This window comes from Astatotilapia calliptera, chromosome 5 (assembly GCF_964374335.1).
Source record: "Astatotilapia calliptera chromosome 5, fAstCal68.1, whole genome shotgun sequence".
Taxonomy (NCBI): Eukaryota; Metazoa; Chordata; class Actinopteri; order Cichliformes; family Cichlidae; genus Astatotilapia; species Astatotilapia calliptera.
The window spans coordinates 34,484,567-34,505,986 of record NC_137426.1 but is presented as its reverse complement, the minus strand read 5'-3'; the positions used below and the strand labels follow the sequence as shown (position 1 = coordinate 34,505,986).

The window sequence follows — 21,420 nt, the reverse complement described above, 5'->3', positions numbered from 1 at the left end:
AACTTTTCCTCTAGTTTAAAGGATTTATTTCAACCTGCATGTTTACCTGCAGCTCCTCTATCTTTCAGCCAGGTCTCAACACAAATTTAAATGTTAAGCCTAGCCTCAGCTGCTCTGTCTTATCGTAACATGTGGTCATAATCCAAGCTGAACCATGAACCTTGCCTCGGTGTATCAGCTCTAGTGAATTGTGCGTCTCTAGTAGAATAGGTCTGAAATCCAGCATGAGCTGGTCTGCCTCCGGTTGGTAAAGCTTTCACGTGGGAATGAAAGAAAGCGAAGCCATAACTCTTTCTCCAAGCAACGACAAATCCTTCATTTGTAATTCAGGCATCATGTTAACGGCTCTTACCATAAGTGTCTCAAACAAACCATGTAAGAGAAAAGCCGAGAGAAAATAGCATAGCAGCCACTCTACTGCCACTCCAGCAGAAGCCGCTAAAGCTCAGTGATTAATATGCATAACATTAGTTCAGTATGGATGAAAGCTCACCTGTGCCAACACCAGTTTATCATTATCTGATGTAGTTATGCAAAAGACAGGTGATGTGGAGAAGTCTCCAGTACAGCATTAAAATGTATGTTTACAGCCTCTTGTTTCCTAACACTGAGGCTTCAAAATGTTTAAACCAAAACCAATTGGCAATGTCGTGGAGACTGTGTCCATCTTCTCTGTACAATTTGTTTAACATGCAGTAAAAATGGCAGACATCATATATACTGGGTTATTCTGTCAGCTGAGCTGGTGTTTTTAAAGACGTAATATCTTTGAGCTGATGTATTAGTTGATCTTTGGTGGGAGCTGAAACCAGAAGGATTCTTCTCCCAGGAAACATTCCCAGCATCTTTTACAGTCTCACTGATATCTGACGTGTTGCTTGGCGTGTCAGTGCTGTTGTTGGTTCCCAGCACTGGCTGTTAGTCATCTGAACATGCAGTGACGAGCCAAAGCATTTATGGTCACCTCTCATCATATGCTAATGAACCTTCATGTGCCACAGTGCACACCTGCTGTGTTGGGGATTATATCAGACAGTTGAAGGTGGTTTGTTGGTTACTAGCCCACACGCCAGCCTTGGTGTTCCATATGTGTTGTCGCTGGCCATTGTAAGAGCTATCTGCTTGTTTCTCCGAGATTTACTAGTTTGCAGTTCGCTCACAGTACCTTTAAACACACCCCAGATTATTCTCTCTTCATGAGAGCAGCCATCATGTTGTGGCTCATCTGCAGAAAAGCTCCTTCCCCCTTAGGACCCTCTATTCGCTGATCAGCCATGAGAGGTTTGCACCTTCTTTGCCACTGATTTTAAAGCCATACGTCTGAGTGACAGACTGAAATCCCAAAGGTGGTAAATCCCACCTTTCTATGCTAAACATGCAAATTGTACATGACATGTTTACACAATACTTGGATAAAACACACTGAATTTTGTGTGTTTACCAGACTTTGCACCCCAGGGATGGATGTTGGGGAGTGGGGGAACTTACTGCTCATTTCTGCTCAACTAACTGACCCCACTGTCCATCAGAGTGATATATGGTGCCTTACCACAGCCGCGCCCACGTCTCTCCCGATACTGGATGGAGGTAAAGCGATGGAACAGTATACCACAGCTCTCCTCTTCGCTTTTATGCCATATCTTAGACCAAACCCCGGAAGTTTGGAGTAAAACTTCACCAGGGATGTTTTGTGCACAAGCACACTGCAGCTCAAATGTGCCGCAGTGACCTTCTGGATGCTTTACTGTACATACGGACAGCAACATGCACAGCATGTAAAATGTAATCAGGCAGTGTATTAAAGTTGGCAGCCATGTCTGTTTCCAGCCTGCTTCTCAATGTTCTACTCAGAAAGTATATGAATATATATAGAAGACCTGTTTAAGCTTTTGTTTGTGTGTAATCTTCTTTATTTTCCTGTAACACAAATAGAATTTTAAGATTAATTTCTATTTTTGTAATGGCCAAGTAGTTAGATGTCTCCTATGTTGGGTTTTCTGATTTAATGTTCTCTCTGTGCATGTGTTTCCTCTTGTGGATTTAGGAGGAGGTGGCAACGACGGCCCCGTGGCGATGTTGGCCATTTTTGTTTTGTTTTGTAGGGAATCAAAGCCTTATGGGATAAATCTAAATCTGCATTTTCTATGTTATGTGTTTTGATAATAGTGCTGATATTGTAAATGCAGATGTTGTGATGAAACGTTTGCACTTAAATCTTCGGGGTTCCTGTAGTATTGGATTCTGTCACTTTTCTATGCCTCAGAGTTGCTCTTTGAAATGTTGTTTGCTTACTGAAAAATGTCTATTTTCCCAAAGGGAGGAAACAATTATGCACTTGGTATTTTATATGGCAAACAAGAGTTTAATCTTTTACCGTGTATCAAATAAATTTACAATAATTTGTAATCAGGCACTGCCACTTAATATTTATTTGTATGACTTTATACCCAATAGAATTGGTAAGCTATATTGCATATTTTTGCAGTAACTTTAATGAAAAAAAACTATGAAATAGCTGGAATGTGACCTCAACCTCAACTCCATTTAAAATTTCCTCTTGGCCTTTTATTCATCGACATATTTGTTTTTGTATTCTGATTTTATTTTATTTTTTCCCCCCTTGACTTTTCCTTCAAATGTAAAATCTTGTTTTGGACAAATTGAGCCCCTTCTTGCTTTGTATTGTCCAGTTCTCCAACTGTTTGATGCTTTTTTTCAAATGTTTACAAGCTGCTTGTCTTAAGTGGCGTATTGATGTGCGAGGAAGTGTTTATATCAAAAGAGTTAGGTGAGACCAATAATAAAAGATCTCTAACTGACTGCTTCTTTAATGTCCGCCAGGAAACAAACACGCGCATACACTCACACAAATCAGTTTCACTTTTAAATGAATTTCACTTTCTAAACGTATTCAGACTCAGAAAAAGTGAATTTAATTTTATTGACTGTAAATGATCAGGAATAGCCTCTAAATACATCGATTCTCTGTTGTAATTCCAGTAGTGCTGTAGTCCAGCAGCATCAGCATCAAGCTTGAAAACATTGCTACATTGTCTACATCACCACTTTGAATACAAGTTGTTCCAGACTAGGTTATGTGCTTAAGTTACCACATTGATCTGTCCAGTTCAAACAGTGAAAGCATCTTGACTGAAAACTCTTGAAAGACTTTAAGAATGAACCTTAATAAACTCTCAAATATTAAGAATTTAATGTGCCCAAAGGTGTTTTGGCATGCAGACTGAAACAGCCAGGGATCAAACCACCAACCTTCTAATTAACAGATGACCTGCGCTGTCTCCTGAGCTACAGCCACCTCAGGTCGCTCCTGAATGAAGTGTGAGAAGCTTCTGAGCTGTGCTAAGGACACAACAAACTGGACTTTTGTTCTGTGATCCGGTCCTCTTTTCAGATTAAAGCAAATTTTGTACTTCATTTGAAAATCCTGGAGGAAGAGTGGAGAGGCAGTAAGTCCAAGGTGTTTGAAGTCTAGTGTAAAGCCTGTGATGACTCTTGCACCATGTCCTTTGCTGGTATTTGTGGTGGTCGGTCCACTATTATAAAGTCAAAAGCCAAACTTTGCCATGTCATTTCAGAACACTTCATGCTTTAATCTGTTGACAAGCTATATGGAGATGGACTTTAGCTTTTCAGAAGAACTTTACCAAATGGTTTTCTGGCCATATTCCCACTGGCCAGCCAACTCGCTCACACATGAACTCCACATGTTGAAAAAAAAGACAAGAACCACCCAACCTCAAACTACAGATGAGCTGAAGACCGCTATCAAAGCAACCTAGGCTTTAATAACACCTCAGCAGTCCCACAAGCTAATGAACTCCATCAATACAGTCAGTATTTAAATGAGCATACTTTTCAGATATTTCTGTAAATACTTTTCTGCTTGACCTTGGAAAATATTCTAATAATCTGAGATAATGGATTACCGATTTTTATGAGCCGCACGCTATGAAAGAGGTGTAACTATGGAAGGTGTTGGGATACTGAGTCGTTTTACCACAGGTAACCATTTTAATATAAATGGTATGTTGAACATGGTACACTTGAGCTCCCCAGCCTCCCTCAGGATTCTTTTGAAGGCCTACCAGACGTGGGAATAGTCTTTACAGCACCACTTAGTACCCTTTCAAATGACATATGGCAAAACCAAATTTAAACTTTAGAATAAAAGAACCGTTAAGTCGAATATGCATAACATATAGTCTATATAAGACACTTGAATTGAAAGATAAGATCTTTTGGTATCTGACACTTTGCTTGTTGTCTGGTGTGGCTGTAGCTCAAGAGGTCATCTACTAAACAGAAGCTTGCATCCATCAGTGTGTAAATGTTGGATATACTACTTATAAGTACTTAAGCATAGGGAAGAAAAGCACTTAGGTGAATGAGACATGATGTATAAAGTGCTTGGATTGTTCAGGTAGAATAGCAAAGCACTATATAAGAACTTGATTACCATCTATTTTATTGTAGGATCTTTACCTTATGAAGTGCTTGAGGTGACTGTTGTTGTGATTTGATTCTATATAAGTGAAAGTGAATTGAAACTCTTTGCTCGTAACATCTACCAGTTCAAAAGTGAAACACTTCAGAGAAAGGCCTGCAGTCTGGCCCCATCCAAAACCACTTTTGATGACTGATAATCTCCATTAGTGACTCACTTTACATGCACACACAGGATTGACTGTATTGCGTATTGATGTGTGAGGAAGAGTTGATATAAGAAGAATTGCAGTAGGAGAAACCAATAATAAAAGATCTCTAACCGACTGCATCTTATCTTTATTTTCCACCACCGAACGAGTCCTATTATAAGAGTCCATTCACATTCATACTGAAGAGGTCGTATTTAATCAACGCACAGTTTAATGTGCTCAAAGAGATGATTGTGTACACTCTAATCATCCATTGAGCCGTTTGTTGATCATCAGGCTGTGAAAGTAGGGTGCAAATAATTATTCAGCATGTGATTTCCATGACGCAGGAGTGTGATTGTGAACCCTCCACCCCGGGGGAAGAAGTGTCAGCTTCTCCTGAAGTATTTCTCCCTTTGCTGTATCCTCTGTTCTCTGGGTTCCAGTGTGTCACGAGTCTCCGGTCTTTGGCTTCTCTTTCATGTCTGTGCATTGAGACAAATCTGAGAGGTAAAAGAGTTGGTTACTAAAGGAAAACAGGAGAAAAAAAAAAGACATCCACAGGCTGACACGTCACATCGGATGCGATATTGTCAAGGTGAAAAAAATCTATGAAAAAGGAGGTTTGATTGTTGGTTTGCTACCTGTGAGCGCAGATAGAACCAGAATGAAACGTCAGAATTAGTCCAAACAAGTCCAGGCAGCAACCTCCAGGGCAGAAAATGTGACTGAAGCACAAGTGCCAAAATTGCAGTTCCTCTAATGGCCACATGAGGCTGCCTTTTGCATCACCAGTGTTTTGGCAAATCATTTAGTCTTTCTGCATGTATTTACCTGTGTGCTGGCTTCTGTGGATATTCTGGATATAGAGGAGCAGCAGGAACAGGCAGAAGCCGATAAAGGATGCTACTGTACCGCACAGCAGGAAGGAGTAGCTGCCCTGACTGTGGATCACCTGCAGGACACATAAACACACATTGAGTTCCAAATCGCAAAGATCTCAGTGGTCAACCCTGGGAAGCCACTAAGCAACGTTATTGAGGCACTTTAGCCTAATTCATGCAGACACAGCAGGCTACAGTCACTGCACAAATGCTCAGTAGTGACCTGAAAGCCTGTTCCCCAGTGAGGGGACATGCACTATTATATTACACTTATTTAAATGTTTCAGAAAGAAACGAGAAATTCATATAAAACACTGAATGTAAAAGCATTTTGTGAAAGCGAAGAGTCTCGAATCCTTTCTTACCGATCCAACAAGCAGCTGAAGCAGCATCTCCCCCGTGCTGGCACTCGTTACCAGCACTGTTGTGGCACAGCCTGTAACACACAATAAGCACACAGGAATAATCTACAGCTATGGGACAAAAGTTGCACGCTGTAAAAGTGTACATGAGGCAATTAATTAACAAAAAAAAAATCAATGCTTATTATTAAGTTATAATAATTAATAATCAAACAAATGAACAAATGTGTTAGATTATGATCATATGTGTGTGTTACATGGAGAGCAGGGTTTCTGTTTATATTAAACACTTGATGTAAAATATATCGAGAAATTTTAATTAATTTGAATATTATAATAAAAACTGGATGACATAGAAATTGTAAAAACTAATGAAAGTATAAATTAATCAGTAAGATCTGATCATTAAGAACTAATAATAAATCATACTTGAAGACAAACATGTATATTTAAACAATCTTTGTCTGTTTTGGGGGAAATTATTACACTCAAGTGCAGGAATGTGGGGAAAAACCCTCAACAGAACTGTAGAAACACAGTTATTTATGATGCGAATTATAAACAGAACATCAATATTTTATTTTTACATGTAAAAATGCTACATTTTTATGTGATAGTTTTAATTTCATGTATTATAAATCTCTCCTTCTGCTGCCTTTGTGGCATGAAATTCAAAGTGAGCACATATTTCCATGCCCACAGTTTGATCTGCTCTTCATCCAATATTGTATTTATATGTTTTGCAAATAAGTTATTCTGTTTTACACTTTCACTGTTAACTTTTCTGTAACTGAGTGTCATCAGGAATGATTTTACTCATTTCCTACTGGTTTACAATATATAAGGTTACTTATGCAGCAAATGCAGTATGCACGCTGGTGCAGTGAAAAAGTATTTGTCCTCTTTCTGACCGTTGTTTTCTTTTTCTACAAATCCTAACAAAGACAGAAATATTACAAATGAAAATACTTCAGTGAGCAAACTGTATGAACGCTGACCTTAACTGTTCTTTACGTGTTTGTCTGCGTTCCTTTGTGACCTGAATAAGCCACGAGTGCGCTCTTATTTTGATAGGAGTTATTTTTTCCTCCTGTGAAGGTTCACCACTGTTCAACATTATATCCATTTTTGGAAATTAGCTCTCTCAAAGTCATAGAAAAGACCTTTCTAGACTGATTTTGTTTCTCTTCTTGAGATTCTTTACATTTTGGCATGAAGTGTTGCTCTATGAGAACTTCACTTGGTCAGATTCTATTTTTTGATTCAACAGGTCTGGCAGTAATCAGGCCAGACTATGGCAAAACAAACTGAATTTAATTTCATAAGCCACTCTCTGTTGGGGAGGTTACTTTTTTATACCGGGCCAGGTAGGGTTGGGAAGCCTTTTCCCTTTAATAAATGAAATCGTCGGGTTATCTTAGCCTAATATTAACAATGACTGTTTGATGGCTGTACTCCTGTGAGGCACTGACGATGTGTGTGTACCTTTGTATTCTAATATGTCCTCTGTGAAGGCTAACACAGAGGGGAACACACTGCTGATGCACAGGCCCAACACACAGGTGCCAAAGAACAGAAACACAGAGCTGGTGTAGAAGATTAACAGCAGGCACTGAACCAGTATGACTCCCACCTGAGAAACACACACCCACACACACACACACACACACACATGCACACACACACACACACACACTAAATATAAAATATACATAAACAGAAAGAACAACAGAGAGGTGATGCACAGACGTTGATGGAAATGTACACATACTGTTGTAAAGTGGAAATAACAGATGACTGGATTTGAAAGCTTAGACTAACACTGGAAAGTCCTGCTAAAGGTTAAAAGGGAACTAAGTGCTGCCAAAACCCAGCAAAGAACCAAAGTCGGCTTCAGTCTAACACTTGACCAGCTGAGATATTCAACACATAACAGAGAGCCTGTTGTGACGAACAAAACTAGAAACCATTACAGGTTAAAACCTGTAAACACGATCATTTAAAATCACATCGGGCTCCAGGAAACTGTAGAAAATTTGTTTTTTTGCATTTCATACAATTTTGTTGTTGTTAAACAAAATTAATAAAGACAAAAAAACACCAGTAACACTGTTTGCATGAGAAAGGCAAACTTTATGTTCAGGCTAACACTGCAGAAAACTGATAATAACAATCCTTACTTATGAGAGCAAGCAGGACGGCCTTTATACGTTTGTAATGGACTGCTTGTCCACAGAGACACTACAATGCCGAAACTGAGTGGAATGAATCAGACTGATGTGGTAAAGTGAGACTGAACCAGGTTAGCTCAGACACACTGTGTGTACCCACTCAGACAACAATCCTCTTCTCGGTGGCTGCATTCCCACCCTGTTCAAATATTTGGTTTGAACTGTCGTAAGACAAACGTCTTATAGCTTTAAGAGGAATAAAGCCTGACCCCTGATGGTCACTTCTGCTTTTCCTGCCCTGTGATATCTCTGTTCATGCAGGTTTGTCCTTCAGACACGTGTCCATACCAGACTGACGGTGAGCAGCTTGGGTGCCGTGTATCTGTAGGACAAGTACATTGAAGCCAGTCTTCCCACGGTGATCGCGGCCCAGAATATGCTGTCCAGACAGCCTGCCATCTTATGGCCCATCAGCAGAGGAGGGGAGACGGCGTAGGTGTAGACGAAGCCAGCATAAGAGCCCTGCAGGACAAGAAACCCGGCCGGAGGTCAGTTAGATCAGGCCCAGGAACAAACTTTGTCGCTCACTTTTTTCCCTGTTCTCATTGGTAACATATAATCAGATCAAATAAGGCACCATAATATCTGAGCCGTGTTCTTAAAGCTTTATATTGCCTGTTTACACTGGATTCACAGACAGCCTTCAGCCGGTCACTCTAATAATGACGTGTAAAGGTGCTCTTTTTGTATGATTTCTTACCACATTTATAGAAGCAATATCCCTTCCCAGGATATTGCTTCTATAAATATAACACGGGTGCAATATAATATATAACACAGTGTAATAAACAGTCATGATGTCACAAGTGCAAACTTTCTATTTTAACGGTGACGGCACATCGATGTACTGCTCTGTGTTGCTCCTAAGCAGAGTCTTAGTCGATTAGATGATGTTTTAATACAGCAAAGCCAAAAGCACTGAAGCTCTCACATATCACGATCCTGTTTTGTGTGTAAAAGGTTATTCTTGGATTGTTCCCATTTTACTTGGGTTCATGTGTAATTGTGTGTGGTGTTAGCTGGAAGCCTTACTATAATCCCATCTGTGATAAAGAGGATAGCTCCTCCTAGAGCGTGGATGATGAAGAAAGTAGCAGAGCGATCCCGGAGTTTGGCAGGGTTACAGCAGCTAAAAACACTCCCATGTTCTGGGGAGACAGTCACACTCAGAGGTCTGCACTTTCATCTCAGCAAAGTTGTCACACAGACACACAAACACGTGTGCACTACCTTGGTCCGTGTCCCCCGTGGGGCTCCTGTTGGAGTCTGCATCAAGCAGACGTGGACTGCTTCTGGAGCAAGGCAGCAATCGCTCATGGGACATCAATGCGAGCACTGCCGCTGGGACAGGGAGCTGTCAAAACACACACAAACACACAGACACACAATGAGAACATTGTTCACCAAATGAAGAGATAACACTTCTTGTTTGTATGTTTGTGAGAAGAGGTTCTCACAAACATACAATCTTCTTTTCTTGTCGTCAGCTTGAAACTGATCCAGCACACTCTGAAAATGCTGCACGCAGTGATGGGGAAGTCTGTTTACTTCATCTGAACTTCTGTTACTTCTAACCCAGATAAACTGTAAACAAGAGGTTTAGGCAACTCTGAGGAGCAGCAGTGCTATCTGGAAATGTCATTATATCATTAACTTCCATTTGAGCCATTTTCATGTGAAATTGTTCAGCACTACTCGGGAAATCTAGTCATGGGATACATCAGTGATTTCATTATGGGGAAGAAAACTACGCTAAAAATCCGTGCAGATTGTTTTGTTTCTTCGCCGCCAGCACCCCGAGCTAATTACTCGACCAAGCTAAACATTTAACTTAGGTACAAACTTACACACAAATTCAGTGTTTAAGAGAAAGCTGATTATATTTCTTACACTGTTCTAGTAGCATGTTTGACTACTCTACTAACAATGAGGCAAACATGTCAAACAGGGGCTCTTTGTTCATTCAGAACCACACCTGACCAGTGTTCTATTCATAAGAGGATCCTATTCACAACACACAACAGACAGCTTAGATTAACTTTCAAGATCATGTATTATGTAACTATGTGTTTGCATTATTCACATCATGTCCTGTACCATGGGAAAGTATGTGCCCCTTCATGACTTTTTTTTTTTGCATATTCATCACATGTACACTAGCGGTCAAAAGTCTGGACACGCCTTCTCATTTAATGGTTATTCTTTATTTTTACTACTTTCTACATTGTGATACAAAATGAAGACATCAAATATATGAAGCAAGATACATGGAATTATCTAGCAAAGAAAAAAATTGATCAGTAACACTATGTATTATGGTTTAAGATTGTTGAAGATTGCTTTGTTGACAGTGCTCCAAACCGTTGGCCTTCTCTCAGTGACATCATGATATAGTCACCTGAAATGGTTATCACGACAGGTGTGCCTTGTCACGGTTCATTTCTGGAATTTCAAGCTTTCTTAATGGGGTTGGGAGCATCAGTTCTATTATCTAGAAGTCAGGTTGGTACACAGCTGACAGCTCTATTTGACAACTGTTATCAATCAATCAAAGCTTTATTCGTCACATGCAGGTTGCCCTGCAGTGAAATGGGACCCCCCCCCCCCCCGACCTTAGAATTCATATTATGGCAAGAACCAATCAGCTACCGTGGCTCAAGGGGCGACCGTGGCTCAGGGGGTTGGGAAGCGTATCTGTAACCGGAAGGTCGCCGGTTCGATCCCCGGGCTCTCTGTCCTGGTCGTTGTGTCCTTGGGCAAGACACTTTACCCTACTGCCTACTGGTGTTGGCCAGAGGGGCCGATGGCGCGGTATGGCAGCCTCGCTTCTGTCAGTCTGCCCCAGGGCAGCTGTGGCAACCGTACAACCGTAGCTTGCCTCCACCAGTGTGTGAATGTGAGAGTGACTGAATAGTGGAATTGTAAAGCGCTTTGGGTGCCTTGAAAAGCGCTATATAAATCCAATCCATTATTATTACTGTCAGGTCAGTCTGGAAATGTTCTAAAACTGAATGCGTCCCCAAGTGCAGTCGCAAAAACCATCAAGTGCTACGAGGAAACTGGCTCACATGAGGACCGCCCCAGGAAAGGAAGACCAAGAGTCAGCTCTGCTGCTGAGGATAAATTCATCCAAGTCACCAGCCTCAAAAAGTTCAGAGGAGACTGTGAATCAGACCTTTATGGTCAAATAGCTGCTAAGAAACCACTACTAAGGAAAAGCAACAAGCAGAAGAGATTTGTTTGGGCCAAGAAACACAAAGAGTGGACATTAGACCAGTGGAAATCTGTGCTTTGGTCTGATGAGTCCAAATTTGAGATCTTTGGTTCCACCTGCCGTGTCTTTGTGCGACGCAGAAAAGGTGAACAGATGGTCTCCACGTGCATGGATCCCACCGTGAAGCATGGTGAAGGAGGTGTGATGGTGTGGGGTGCTTCACTGGTGACACTGTTGGGGATTTATTCAAAACTGAAGGCACACTGAACCAGCATGGCTACCTACATCCTGCAGCGACATGCCATTCTATCCAGTTTGCATTTAGTTGGACCATCATTTATTTTTCAACAGGACAATGACCCCAGATCAGACCAGATGGCCTGGCCTCCACAGTCACCTGACCTAAACCCAATTGAGATGGTTTGGGATGAGATGGACCACAGAGTGAAGGCAAACAGGCCAACAAGTGCTCAGCATCTCTGGGAACTCCTTCAAGACTGTTGGAAAATCATTTCAGGCAGTGGCGGTCCTAGCCTGTTTGGCGCCCTGGGCGAACACTCCCTCTGGCGCCCCCCCCCCCCCCAAATCATCAAATTTTAAATTGTTATTGATCCCTTTATCCTTAATCCTAAAGTGTATATTTATTTTCTTACTCTTCTTATATACATTGTTTACTTGCACTGCTGTAACTGGAGCCTCGCCGTCTCGTCTCTCTATATACTGGACTGTAGCGGAGATGACAATAAAGTTTACTTTGACTTCAGCAGTGAGCAGGCGCACCGAGGGCTCTCGCGCTCACTTTTCGTTTACAGAATTTCGAAAAAACATCGGTGCAAATTATAAGTCTGTATTATAATGTCTGGTGTTTTCGTGTTTGTTGGTTTGTTTTTATTTTGTTTTATTTTGCGAGTTGGTTATTAGATGCCGCTCCAGCCGGTCAGAGACTCCCTCGCCGCCCCGCCCTCTCCTCTCTGTGCCGTTAAGCAGCAGGCGCACCTCGCAAACGAAGGGCAGAATTCATGGTTCCACCAATTACAGCAAGTCATCCATGTTCTGAAGCAGCAAAGCAGGCCTAGACCAGCACCATGTTTGACTGCTGGTATGATGTTCTTTTTATGAAATGCTGTGTTAGTTTTAGGGACTCAAAGCTTCCAGAAAGTTCAGCTTTTATCTCATCAGTCCAGAGGGGGATTTTTTTGATTCAGTGGGTCTGGAAGTAATTAAGCCTGGTTACTGTAAGAGAAATTGACCTTCTTTCCAAAAAATGTATTTAATCATCACTTAAAAACTCTGTTGTATTTTCTCGGGTTATCATTGCCTAATATTTACATTGGTTTGATAATCTGAAACATTTAAGTGTGAAAAATATACAAAAATTAAGAAATCAAGGATCATCACATTGAACTCACATTGATAAGAGCCATGATCCAGAAAGCATACGACACCCTGGTGACGACAACCCCGTCAGTATACAGACGAAAGTGAGAGATGGTGTGCAGTGCTGCTCCATGGCCAGCGAGGGTGCTGCGGAGATGCTGTAGGTTCCTGGGAGAGGATGAGTTGGTGGTCAAGTTAGCTCCCAGCACACAGCTGTCCTCAGCCAGGAAGGGATCGGCCACCAGGGGACTGACCAGTGCCCCAAGGCCTGTGAAGAAATGCAAGGCCTAGCAAGAGACACGAACAGCAGCCTCCGTTATTCAAATTAAGAGGATCTAGCAGTCTAGGAGTCAGAACTTTCAAGATTAAAAAAAAGTTTTGTTTTTACTTTTTAAAATATTGCACCCTCCTCCAGCCCTGCATGTACTTATTCATTTATTTTAGCTGGCATTGTACTAAACTGCATTTCGTTGCCCTGTACCTGTGCATGTGCAATGACAATAAAGTTGAATTCTATTCTATCAGCCAGATCTGTACAATTAATACAATTTTAAACTCAATCACAATTTTGGTTTCCAACAATCATATGAGCACGATCAAGCGATATTTAAAAAGCATGCTCTGTTGACCAAATCAGCCGCTGACCAATTATCACAGCTGTTCCCTGAACCACACAGCTTGAAGTTTCTTGGAATAGTCTGAACAAATACACGGCATCAGAGACAGGACGGAATTACAGACTTTATATTATTTGTCTGCAAAGACTAATTTATTAGCATAATGTAGCACAACGTAAAGGTGAAATGAAGTGAAAGTGTCCTTCTGAATTAATTTTGTGCTACATTTTGGTGTGTTCTGTTTTTCTTACATGTATTTTCTACTTTTCTTCTAAGAGATGCTCAGCTCAATAATGAAGAGATGTTATATTTGTGCTAAGATTTATACAGACGTTGAGATGTGAAAGCAGTATTCAATTTAAATGACAGTGCAATAAAAAGACACTTTGTCTCTAAAGACTGTTAATAATCACTACAAATAAAAGTAATTTCAAGACTGAACAAAATAATTGTGATAATCATTCTTGCCATAATCGTGCAGGCTTAGTGTGGTGTGTCAAGGGCAGCGTGATAAGGGGTTATTTGCAATGACAAGCAAACAGGATTTTCACCTGACTGTGCAGGCGCCTGGTTTCTGTTGGCACGATGAATGTAAGTCACACATTCACTCTCCTTTTAACCTAGTTTGGCCTCCTAATGAGCCCAATGAAAGGAATCCAAACAGTAAACAAATGAGTAACCTATAAAATCCATGAAAATCCAGACACAAAACCATGTGACTGTTTGACTAAATAAAAATGCTCATTAAGGCACCATTATTCTCAGTTACTCCCCTTACTTTTTTCAACAAGGCTATGTCAAAGAGTGATTTTCTTTTTTTTTTCCCCAAATTGACCGACAGCAGCTTTTTAACTGCACCGACACAAACACACAGACACATCAACATCTTAGTGACCTGCAGGAAGATGGCAGAGTCCTTCTGGTACAGCTTCACTAGCTGCAGGTTGGCGATGGTGTCGATCACGCCCATGGCTTTGCCAGCCAGCGCCATGGCGATGGACAGCAGTATGACGTGGTGACATAGTGGTATGACGGCAAACACCAGCGAGATGATGAGGGTGCAGATGAAGAGGGCTAAGAGCGAGGACTTAAGGCTAAAAAAAAAAAAAGAGGATAGAATACACATCCTGTGTACACATGATAGAGTTTTGTTTGAATAAATAAACTTCCTATGCTCTACTAACCTAAAACTAAAGGAAAATACCAACAATAATCCTCCGCCTACATTCACACCTACTTACTGCTGCAGTAAAGTCACCTTGATGGTCTGTCGCTTAAAACTTATTTACCTAGCCAAAATTATCACAGCCACCCCCCCCAAACACACACACACACACACACACACACACACACACACACACACACACACACACACACACACACACACACACACACACTCAGCAAACCTACATCTTATCTTCACCTTACATTCCCCTTCTTCTCTTTCAGCTTGTCCCAGATAATCCTCTGTTAGCTACAGGGACATTCACAAAAACCACCGGAGGGTGAAAAGCCAGCAGCAAAAATAATGAATCACACCTGCTGAGTTTGTAAAGGCTTCCACTTTAAATGATATAAATGTACTGTTTAAGGCTTCCAAAGTGCACACAAACACATCCAGGATTAGCTTTTGGGAAATGAATTCACCTACGCAGGTGTGCAAGGTGAGCAGCAGACACGATAAAGATAAAGGAGCTTTCTCAACAGTGATAATGAAAAAACAGTGTAGGTGCACTAAAAGATAATGGTTAAAAAAACAAATGTCCAAGAAACATGGTTGGCTGTTTAACCTCTTAACAGCCACTTGACTTTGCTTTAGCCACATGCCAAACAGGCCCGTTTTCAGAAGCTGAAGCTGGATCACAGCTGAACATTTCAAACTCACTGTTCCTGAATCATTTTGTCTTTGTGGCAGGGTGCATTATTCTGCTGAAAGAGGCCACAGCCATCAGGGAAAACCCCATGAATACACCCATGAATCGTGGTGGGCGTGGTCCTCGACAATGCTTAGCTAGGTGGTACAAGTAAACTCCACATGGATGGCAGGACCCAAGGTTTCCCAGCAGAACATTGACATTACCTTTCTACAGTGCATCCTGGTGCCTGGGTTAGGGTTATGTAAGCATTCGGCAGTGGACAGGGGTCAGCGCTTCTCTTGTATCTGACCACATAGGCCAACCACTAACATGCATCACTGAGACTTGGCCAACCATGACTCAGTCTCTGGTTCACCACTGTTCCTTCCGTGGACTCCCTTTCATAGAGACTGGGAAAACCCCACAAGAGTTACAGTTTTGGAGATGCTCTGACCCAGTCATTTAGGCATAACAATTTGACCTTATGCGTGCCTATTTTTCCAACTGCTTTTTGCAATGTGCCAAAATTCTTATGGATTATTTAAACATACAGTACTGTAGGTCATTAACTATAGCACCAAAGCTTTTGTAAAGTGCTTCAAGTTTGTTAAATCTATAAGTGAACTATACACTTCAAACTGATGAAAGTTCAACACCTAACAGCATATTGGCAAGTAACAGTAACAGGGGAGAACACAGCAATGTACATAATGACCAAAGTCACTTATTAATTATGTTGTTTGTTTGTATGAATGCGGCAGCATTATGTCCTCTCTGTTCGTAATGGATGGTCCAGCGTGTCTTTGGTAAAGGAGTGAAGAAAAAAAAGCACCTTTCCTCAGTATTTAGAGAATTCCACATGCCCGTATGATAGGTACCAGGCTGAAACTGCGCTGTGAAAAAGTATTTACCCACTTCCTAGTTTCTGTTTTTCCTCTTTTTCCTCACACGTTTCCCAATCAAAAACCTTGGGTTGACTCTACTGTCAGGAGAGCTCTCAAAGCACGGACCACGGCCTACAATATGGGGCTCACATCGGGCGATATGACCAACTATAAAGCAGCTTCTTATGGTTTAAGGAAGACTGTGAAAGCGGCTAAAAGGCGTTACAAGGACAAGGTGGAGTCGCATTTCCAATATGGCGACTCCCGACGTATATGGGACGGGCTACGAACAATCACAGATTATAAACCCAGCACTGTGAGATGTACGAAACCGGAGTTAGCTGACGAACTCAATGCTTTTTTTGCGCGTTTTGAGGCGCCTCAGTTTCAATCTCAGAGCCCTGCACCCGCCCCCGCTGCTGAACCAGCACCACTGATACTCTCTGAGCATGACGTGAGGAGAGCTCTGAGGGCAACCAACTGCAGGAAGGCAGCGGGACCAGATAGCATACCGGGACGTGTGCTAAGAGTATGTGCAGATCAGCTAACTACAGTTTTCACTAACATCTTCAATGCCTCCCTGGCCCAGCAGGTAGTTCCCACCTGCTTTAAAACATCAGTGATTGTTCCGATCCCTAAGAACACCCGCCCAGCCAGCCTAAATGATTATCGCCCAGTGGCCCTAACATCTGTAGTGATGAAATGTTTTGAGAGGCTCATGAAACCCTTTATTAGTTCTTTCCTCCCTCCCGACTTGGACTCATTGCAGTTTGCATACCGGACAAATAGATCCACTGGAGATGCTGTAGCACAGGTCCTGCACACCACACTGAGCCATCTAGATGAGGGACGTGGGAACTATGTGAGAATGCTGTTTATAGACTACAGCTCAGCGTTCAACACCATAGTGCCCCACATCCTTACGGATAAGCTCCGGGATCTGGGATTCAGCACATCCTTGTGCAGGTGGATTCACAGCTTTTTGACTGCGAGACCACAGTCGGTGAGAATAGGGGATGTGTACTCTCATACCCTTTCACTGAACATAGGGGCCCCCCAGGGATGTGTGCTTAGCCCTCTTCTTTATTCCCTCTACACCGCGGACTGCACGGCCAGATACCCCACTAACTCCATTGTGAAGTTCGCTGACGACACAGTGGTGGTAGGACTCATCTCCGGGAATGACGAGAGGGCCTACCGAAGCGAGGTGGACGGATTAGCAAAGTGGTGTGTGGCAAACCACCTCTCCATGAATATCAGCAAAACAAAGGAGATGGTGATTGATTTTAGGAGACAGAGAGGCAAGAAAACTCACACCCCAATTCAGATCAATGGAAACCCTGTGGAGAAAGTCTCTAATTTTAAATACCTCGGTGTTTATATCAACGAGGACCTTAATTGGAACACACATACGGACTTCCTCATCAGCAAAGGCAGACAGCGCCTCTATCATCTGAGGCGTTTAAAGAGGTTTAAGATCTCCAAGAACATCCAGAGGAGATTCTACACCGGGGTCATTGAGAGCATCCTGTGTAATAACATCACGGTGTGGTACGGGAACTGCACAGTACAGCAACAGAAAGCCCTGCAGAGGGTCGTGCGCACAGCTGAACGCACTATGGGAACATCTTTACCAACACTGCAGGACATCTACGCTGAAAGGTGCAGATCCCGGGCCATCAGGATCACTAACGACTCCAGCCATCCCGCTTACAAACTGTTCAGGCCACTGAGGTCAGGGAAACGCCTCTGTAGCCTGAAAACAAGAACTGAAAGGTTCAGGAGGAGTTTTTACCCACAAACAGTGAGACTCCTCAATCAAAACACAAATCGGACAACATGATGGACAATTCCATACACAGTATATAATTTTCTTTTGAGTTTTATCCTTATTTTTATTTGTATTTTATCATTTACATCTGTATTTACGTAAATACGTACACTATAGCTCTTAACTATTACAGCGTAATATTTTGCACGATATTATACATTTTTATACTTTTATATAGATATTTTTTATTATAAGTTTAGTAAGATGCACAGTCGGGGGGGGAGTACTTTTTAGCCGGAAAAAACATTTCACTGTGTGTTGTACTAGTTATAACTACATGTGACAAATAAATAAAGAATTGAATTGAAAGATCACGAAACAAATTTAATTATCTTAAAAATAACCCAAGTAAATAGAAAATCAGTTTTTTAAATGATGATTTATTTTAGTAAATATTATTTTATATTAATAGTTCCCTCCTTATTCAATCATAAATTAACTGTGATTAACTACATTTTTTGGAAAGCTAATCTCTGGTTCAACAGCCACACAATCCTGAGTACTGCCAGACCTGCTCACTGAAGTAGAAAATGTATGCATGTATTAAGTGAAGTAAGCTGAAAGATCTCTAAAAGCAACACATCATTGCACAAAGAAACATCAAGAACAACTCAGCCAGGATGTCTCTAAAGTCTCACTTGTCTCAGTTAAGGTCAGTTTTGATGATTTAACAATAAGAAAGAGACTGGGCTTCCATGGGAACGTTCCAAGGTTCCAAAGGCTTTTTCCCATTAACCAAAAAACCCAACATTCAGTGAAAGGAACTCCTAATGCTTCAGCATACCAAGACATTTTGGACAATTTTTGGACAATTATATACTCCCAAGTTTGTGGGAACGGTTTGGAGATGGCTCCTCCCTGTTCAAACATGACTGTGCACCACTGCACAAAGCAAGGTCCATAAAGACACGGACGAGTTAGTTTGATGTGGAAGAACTTAACTGGCCTCAAATCAACCTGACAGAACACGTTTGGGATGAGTTAGAGAATCAGTGTCTGGCCCCACAAGTGTGATTCTGGAAAAATGGTCAGAAATTCCCGCAAAAACTAAACCTTGGTGAAGCTGTTATAGCTGCAAACAGCGGCCGACATCATATTAAGCTCTATGGATTAAGAATGGGATGTCACAGACGAGTGAATGTGTTTGGCATCATACTGTATGTTCATTGTGTCCCAACACATGTAGATTTCCATTTCACACAATCTGTCATTCCTGCTCAGTGGCTGGAAATTTCAAACAGAGATGTGAACCAAAACTCTGTCATTTGCATGCCACAGATCTGCCAGTCAAATACAATATTCAGTCCAACTGTCACAGGTGAAAGTCTAGCTGCAAAATTATTTCAACACTATTGTTAATCAGGAACAAAACATTTCATACTGAGCCGTCCATCAAGACCACAATATTTTGCAAACTCTCAACTTCAGTCACTAAAAAGAAAAAAAGAAAAGAAAAAAAAATCCCATTTGGTGTAATAATTCATCTGCTCAGTTATTTTATCTGTGCATTCATAAACCTGAACTCTCGTTTGAATGTGTTTATTTACAATGTAACTTTATTCTGTTTTAGGGCCAAAAAGCAAGCTTTAAAGGTAGCAGAGATATCAGCAAAGGCACGTCTTTGTTACCCACAGGGTTAGTTACTGTATTTGGCTCTGTACTCTGTGAAACTCTAAACCACTGTCCTGCTCAAATGTGAGAACCAGTTATTCTGCCAGAACAAGAACGCTGATATCACTGCAGGTAAGTCCTGTAATTAGAAGACGCAGGTGAATTAGAGGACATAAGTGACATAACTGACTTAAACTTAACAGGTAAACTCGTCCTCCTTTCCTTATTTAAAAAGTTTTAACTTTTTTTTAGCTGCTTTCATGGTTAAGTGGCTCCCTAAAACTTAACAAGCTGAAGATCCAAACATGCCACGCCACCCACTGTGGCACCCCCTTGTGAATAAGTGTGTTTTCAACATGTAACAGAAGGCTAATAAGACATATTAACTAGTTTAACAATTGTGGTTTTGGTATCTAGAAAGGCTCCTGCAGGCAGTTGTGCTTGTAGTCACAGAAACCCTGATAACAGACCCACCTGAGAGAGTAGCCTCTCCTATAACCACTGACGTCAGTGGCTTCAGCTTTGCAGCCAGCAGTTTATTCATATCATGCTTTTAGTACAAACCAGGTTCTTTTAGGAAATGTGTGGAACAGATTGAAAACAGTTCATAGTAACTCCCTTTGCCACACAGCTGGGACCTGTAAAGGTGAAGTATATGATCCTTTGTTTATTATAAAGTTCATCACTGACATGTAAACTATGTTATCCTACACACTCCTTGGGTGTGGGTTCACATGGACCCTGTTAGAAACCGTCCCAGTGGGCTTGTGTCTAACCCATCACACATGCAGAGTGAGAGAGGATTCACAGCTTTCACAGCTGAGCTCTGATAACAAACACAAGTCAAAGCATCGATGACTGGCAGAGGACGCACTGGATGAAACACAGTGAGCGGTGAGGTGTTTTACATGTGAAGCTAGACCTCGTGAAAACACCCTGTGTTCACTAACCAGACTCACGTTTTCTTAAACAGTCCTCCCACGCTGCTGCCCACCAGCAGAAAGAACTGCTGAGAGACAAACACCCAGGTGATCTGCTGCAGGGTCGACTGGGTCTGACACCTCAGGTCCAGGATAGTGGGTCCCAGGAAGGCGATGCACAGGCCGAAGCTGAAGAACACGCTCCAGTAGGTGAGAGTCTGTGGCCAGTGGCGCTTAAACAGCAACCAGATCCGCTCGTCCAGCAGCATCGTTAACACGTCTGAGCAGACGGAAGTCCTGAGAGGCCTCACAGCTGCCAGCTGCTCATATCTACAGAGCCGGCTCCTTCACACTGAACTGAACACACTGCCAGCCGACAAAGTAAACAGAGTGCGAGCACTCAGCCGAGTAGTGATGGGTCGTTCGCGAACGAAATGGCTCTTAGAGCCGGCTCTTTGACGTGAACGACGCGAGCCGGCTCCTTATCGCGAGCCGTCACGTGGGTTGTATTTTTTTTTTCTTTCTCTCACTCTCTCTCTCTCGCACTTTTTTTCCGCTTCACTCTGCACGCGAGCCTTGTGCTTTACGCTGGGCAAAGGGGGGAGGGGCGGTAGTTACACTCAGTAGCACAGGATCAGAGCCAGAGGGAGAGAGAGAGAGAGAAAGAGAGCCAGGGACAACAACGTCACATTAGAAAGGTATAGTAATCATCCACAGCTATTTTCGGTTGCAGGTGATAAAGGATTCAGAAAGTTTATTCATGCAGGCCCATATGACAGAGAATATGCATGTTCTTTTTGTTTTCATATTATAATTTATATTTAATTGTGTTGTGGCTTGCAGTGTTTTGTGTTGTTTTCACTTTAAATTTGTAAAAGGAAAAAGCTGAAAATGTGAATAGTTGATTTTTGTATTATATGATTTATTTATTGCATTTTATGTGGAGTGAATAAATAAAAGTATATTTACGGTGGCCCC

The 21,420-nt window shown here is 41.8% G+C and overlaps 1 protein-coding gene across 1 annotated transcript; it reads right to left on the bottom strand.

The window, feature by feature from the left end:
* Window positions 1-4,783: 4,783 nt before the first annotated feature.
* On the bottom strand, window positions 4,784-20,845 carry slc60a1a (solute carrier family 60 member 1a). Its single transcript, XM_026169021.2, has 10 exons — window positions 20,482-20,845; window positions 14,236-14,434; window positions 12,756-13,010; window positions 9,363-9,486; window positions 9,165-9,280; window positions 8,421-8,594; window positions 7,387-7,534; window positions 5,905-5,975; window positions 5,490-5,610; window positions 4,784-5,158 (listed from the first exon to the last, which is right to left on the bottom strand). The coding sequence occupies exons 1-10, from the start codon at window positions 20,709-20,711 to the stop codon at window positions 5,106-5,108; spliced, it is 1,491 nt and encodes a 496-aa protein (XP_026024806.1). The 5' UTR covers window positions 20,712-20,845; the 3' UTR covers window positions 4,784-5,105.
* Between the last annotated feature and the right edge of the window lie 575 nt (window positions 20,846-21,420).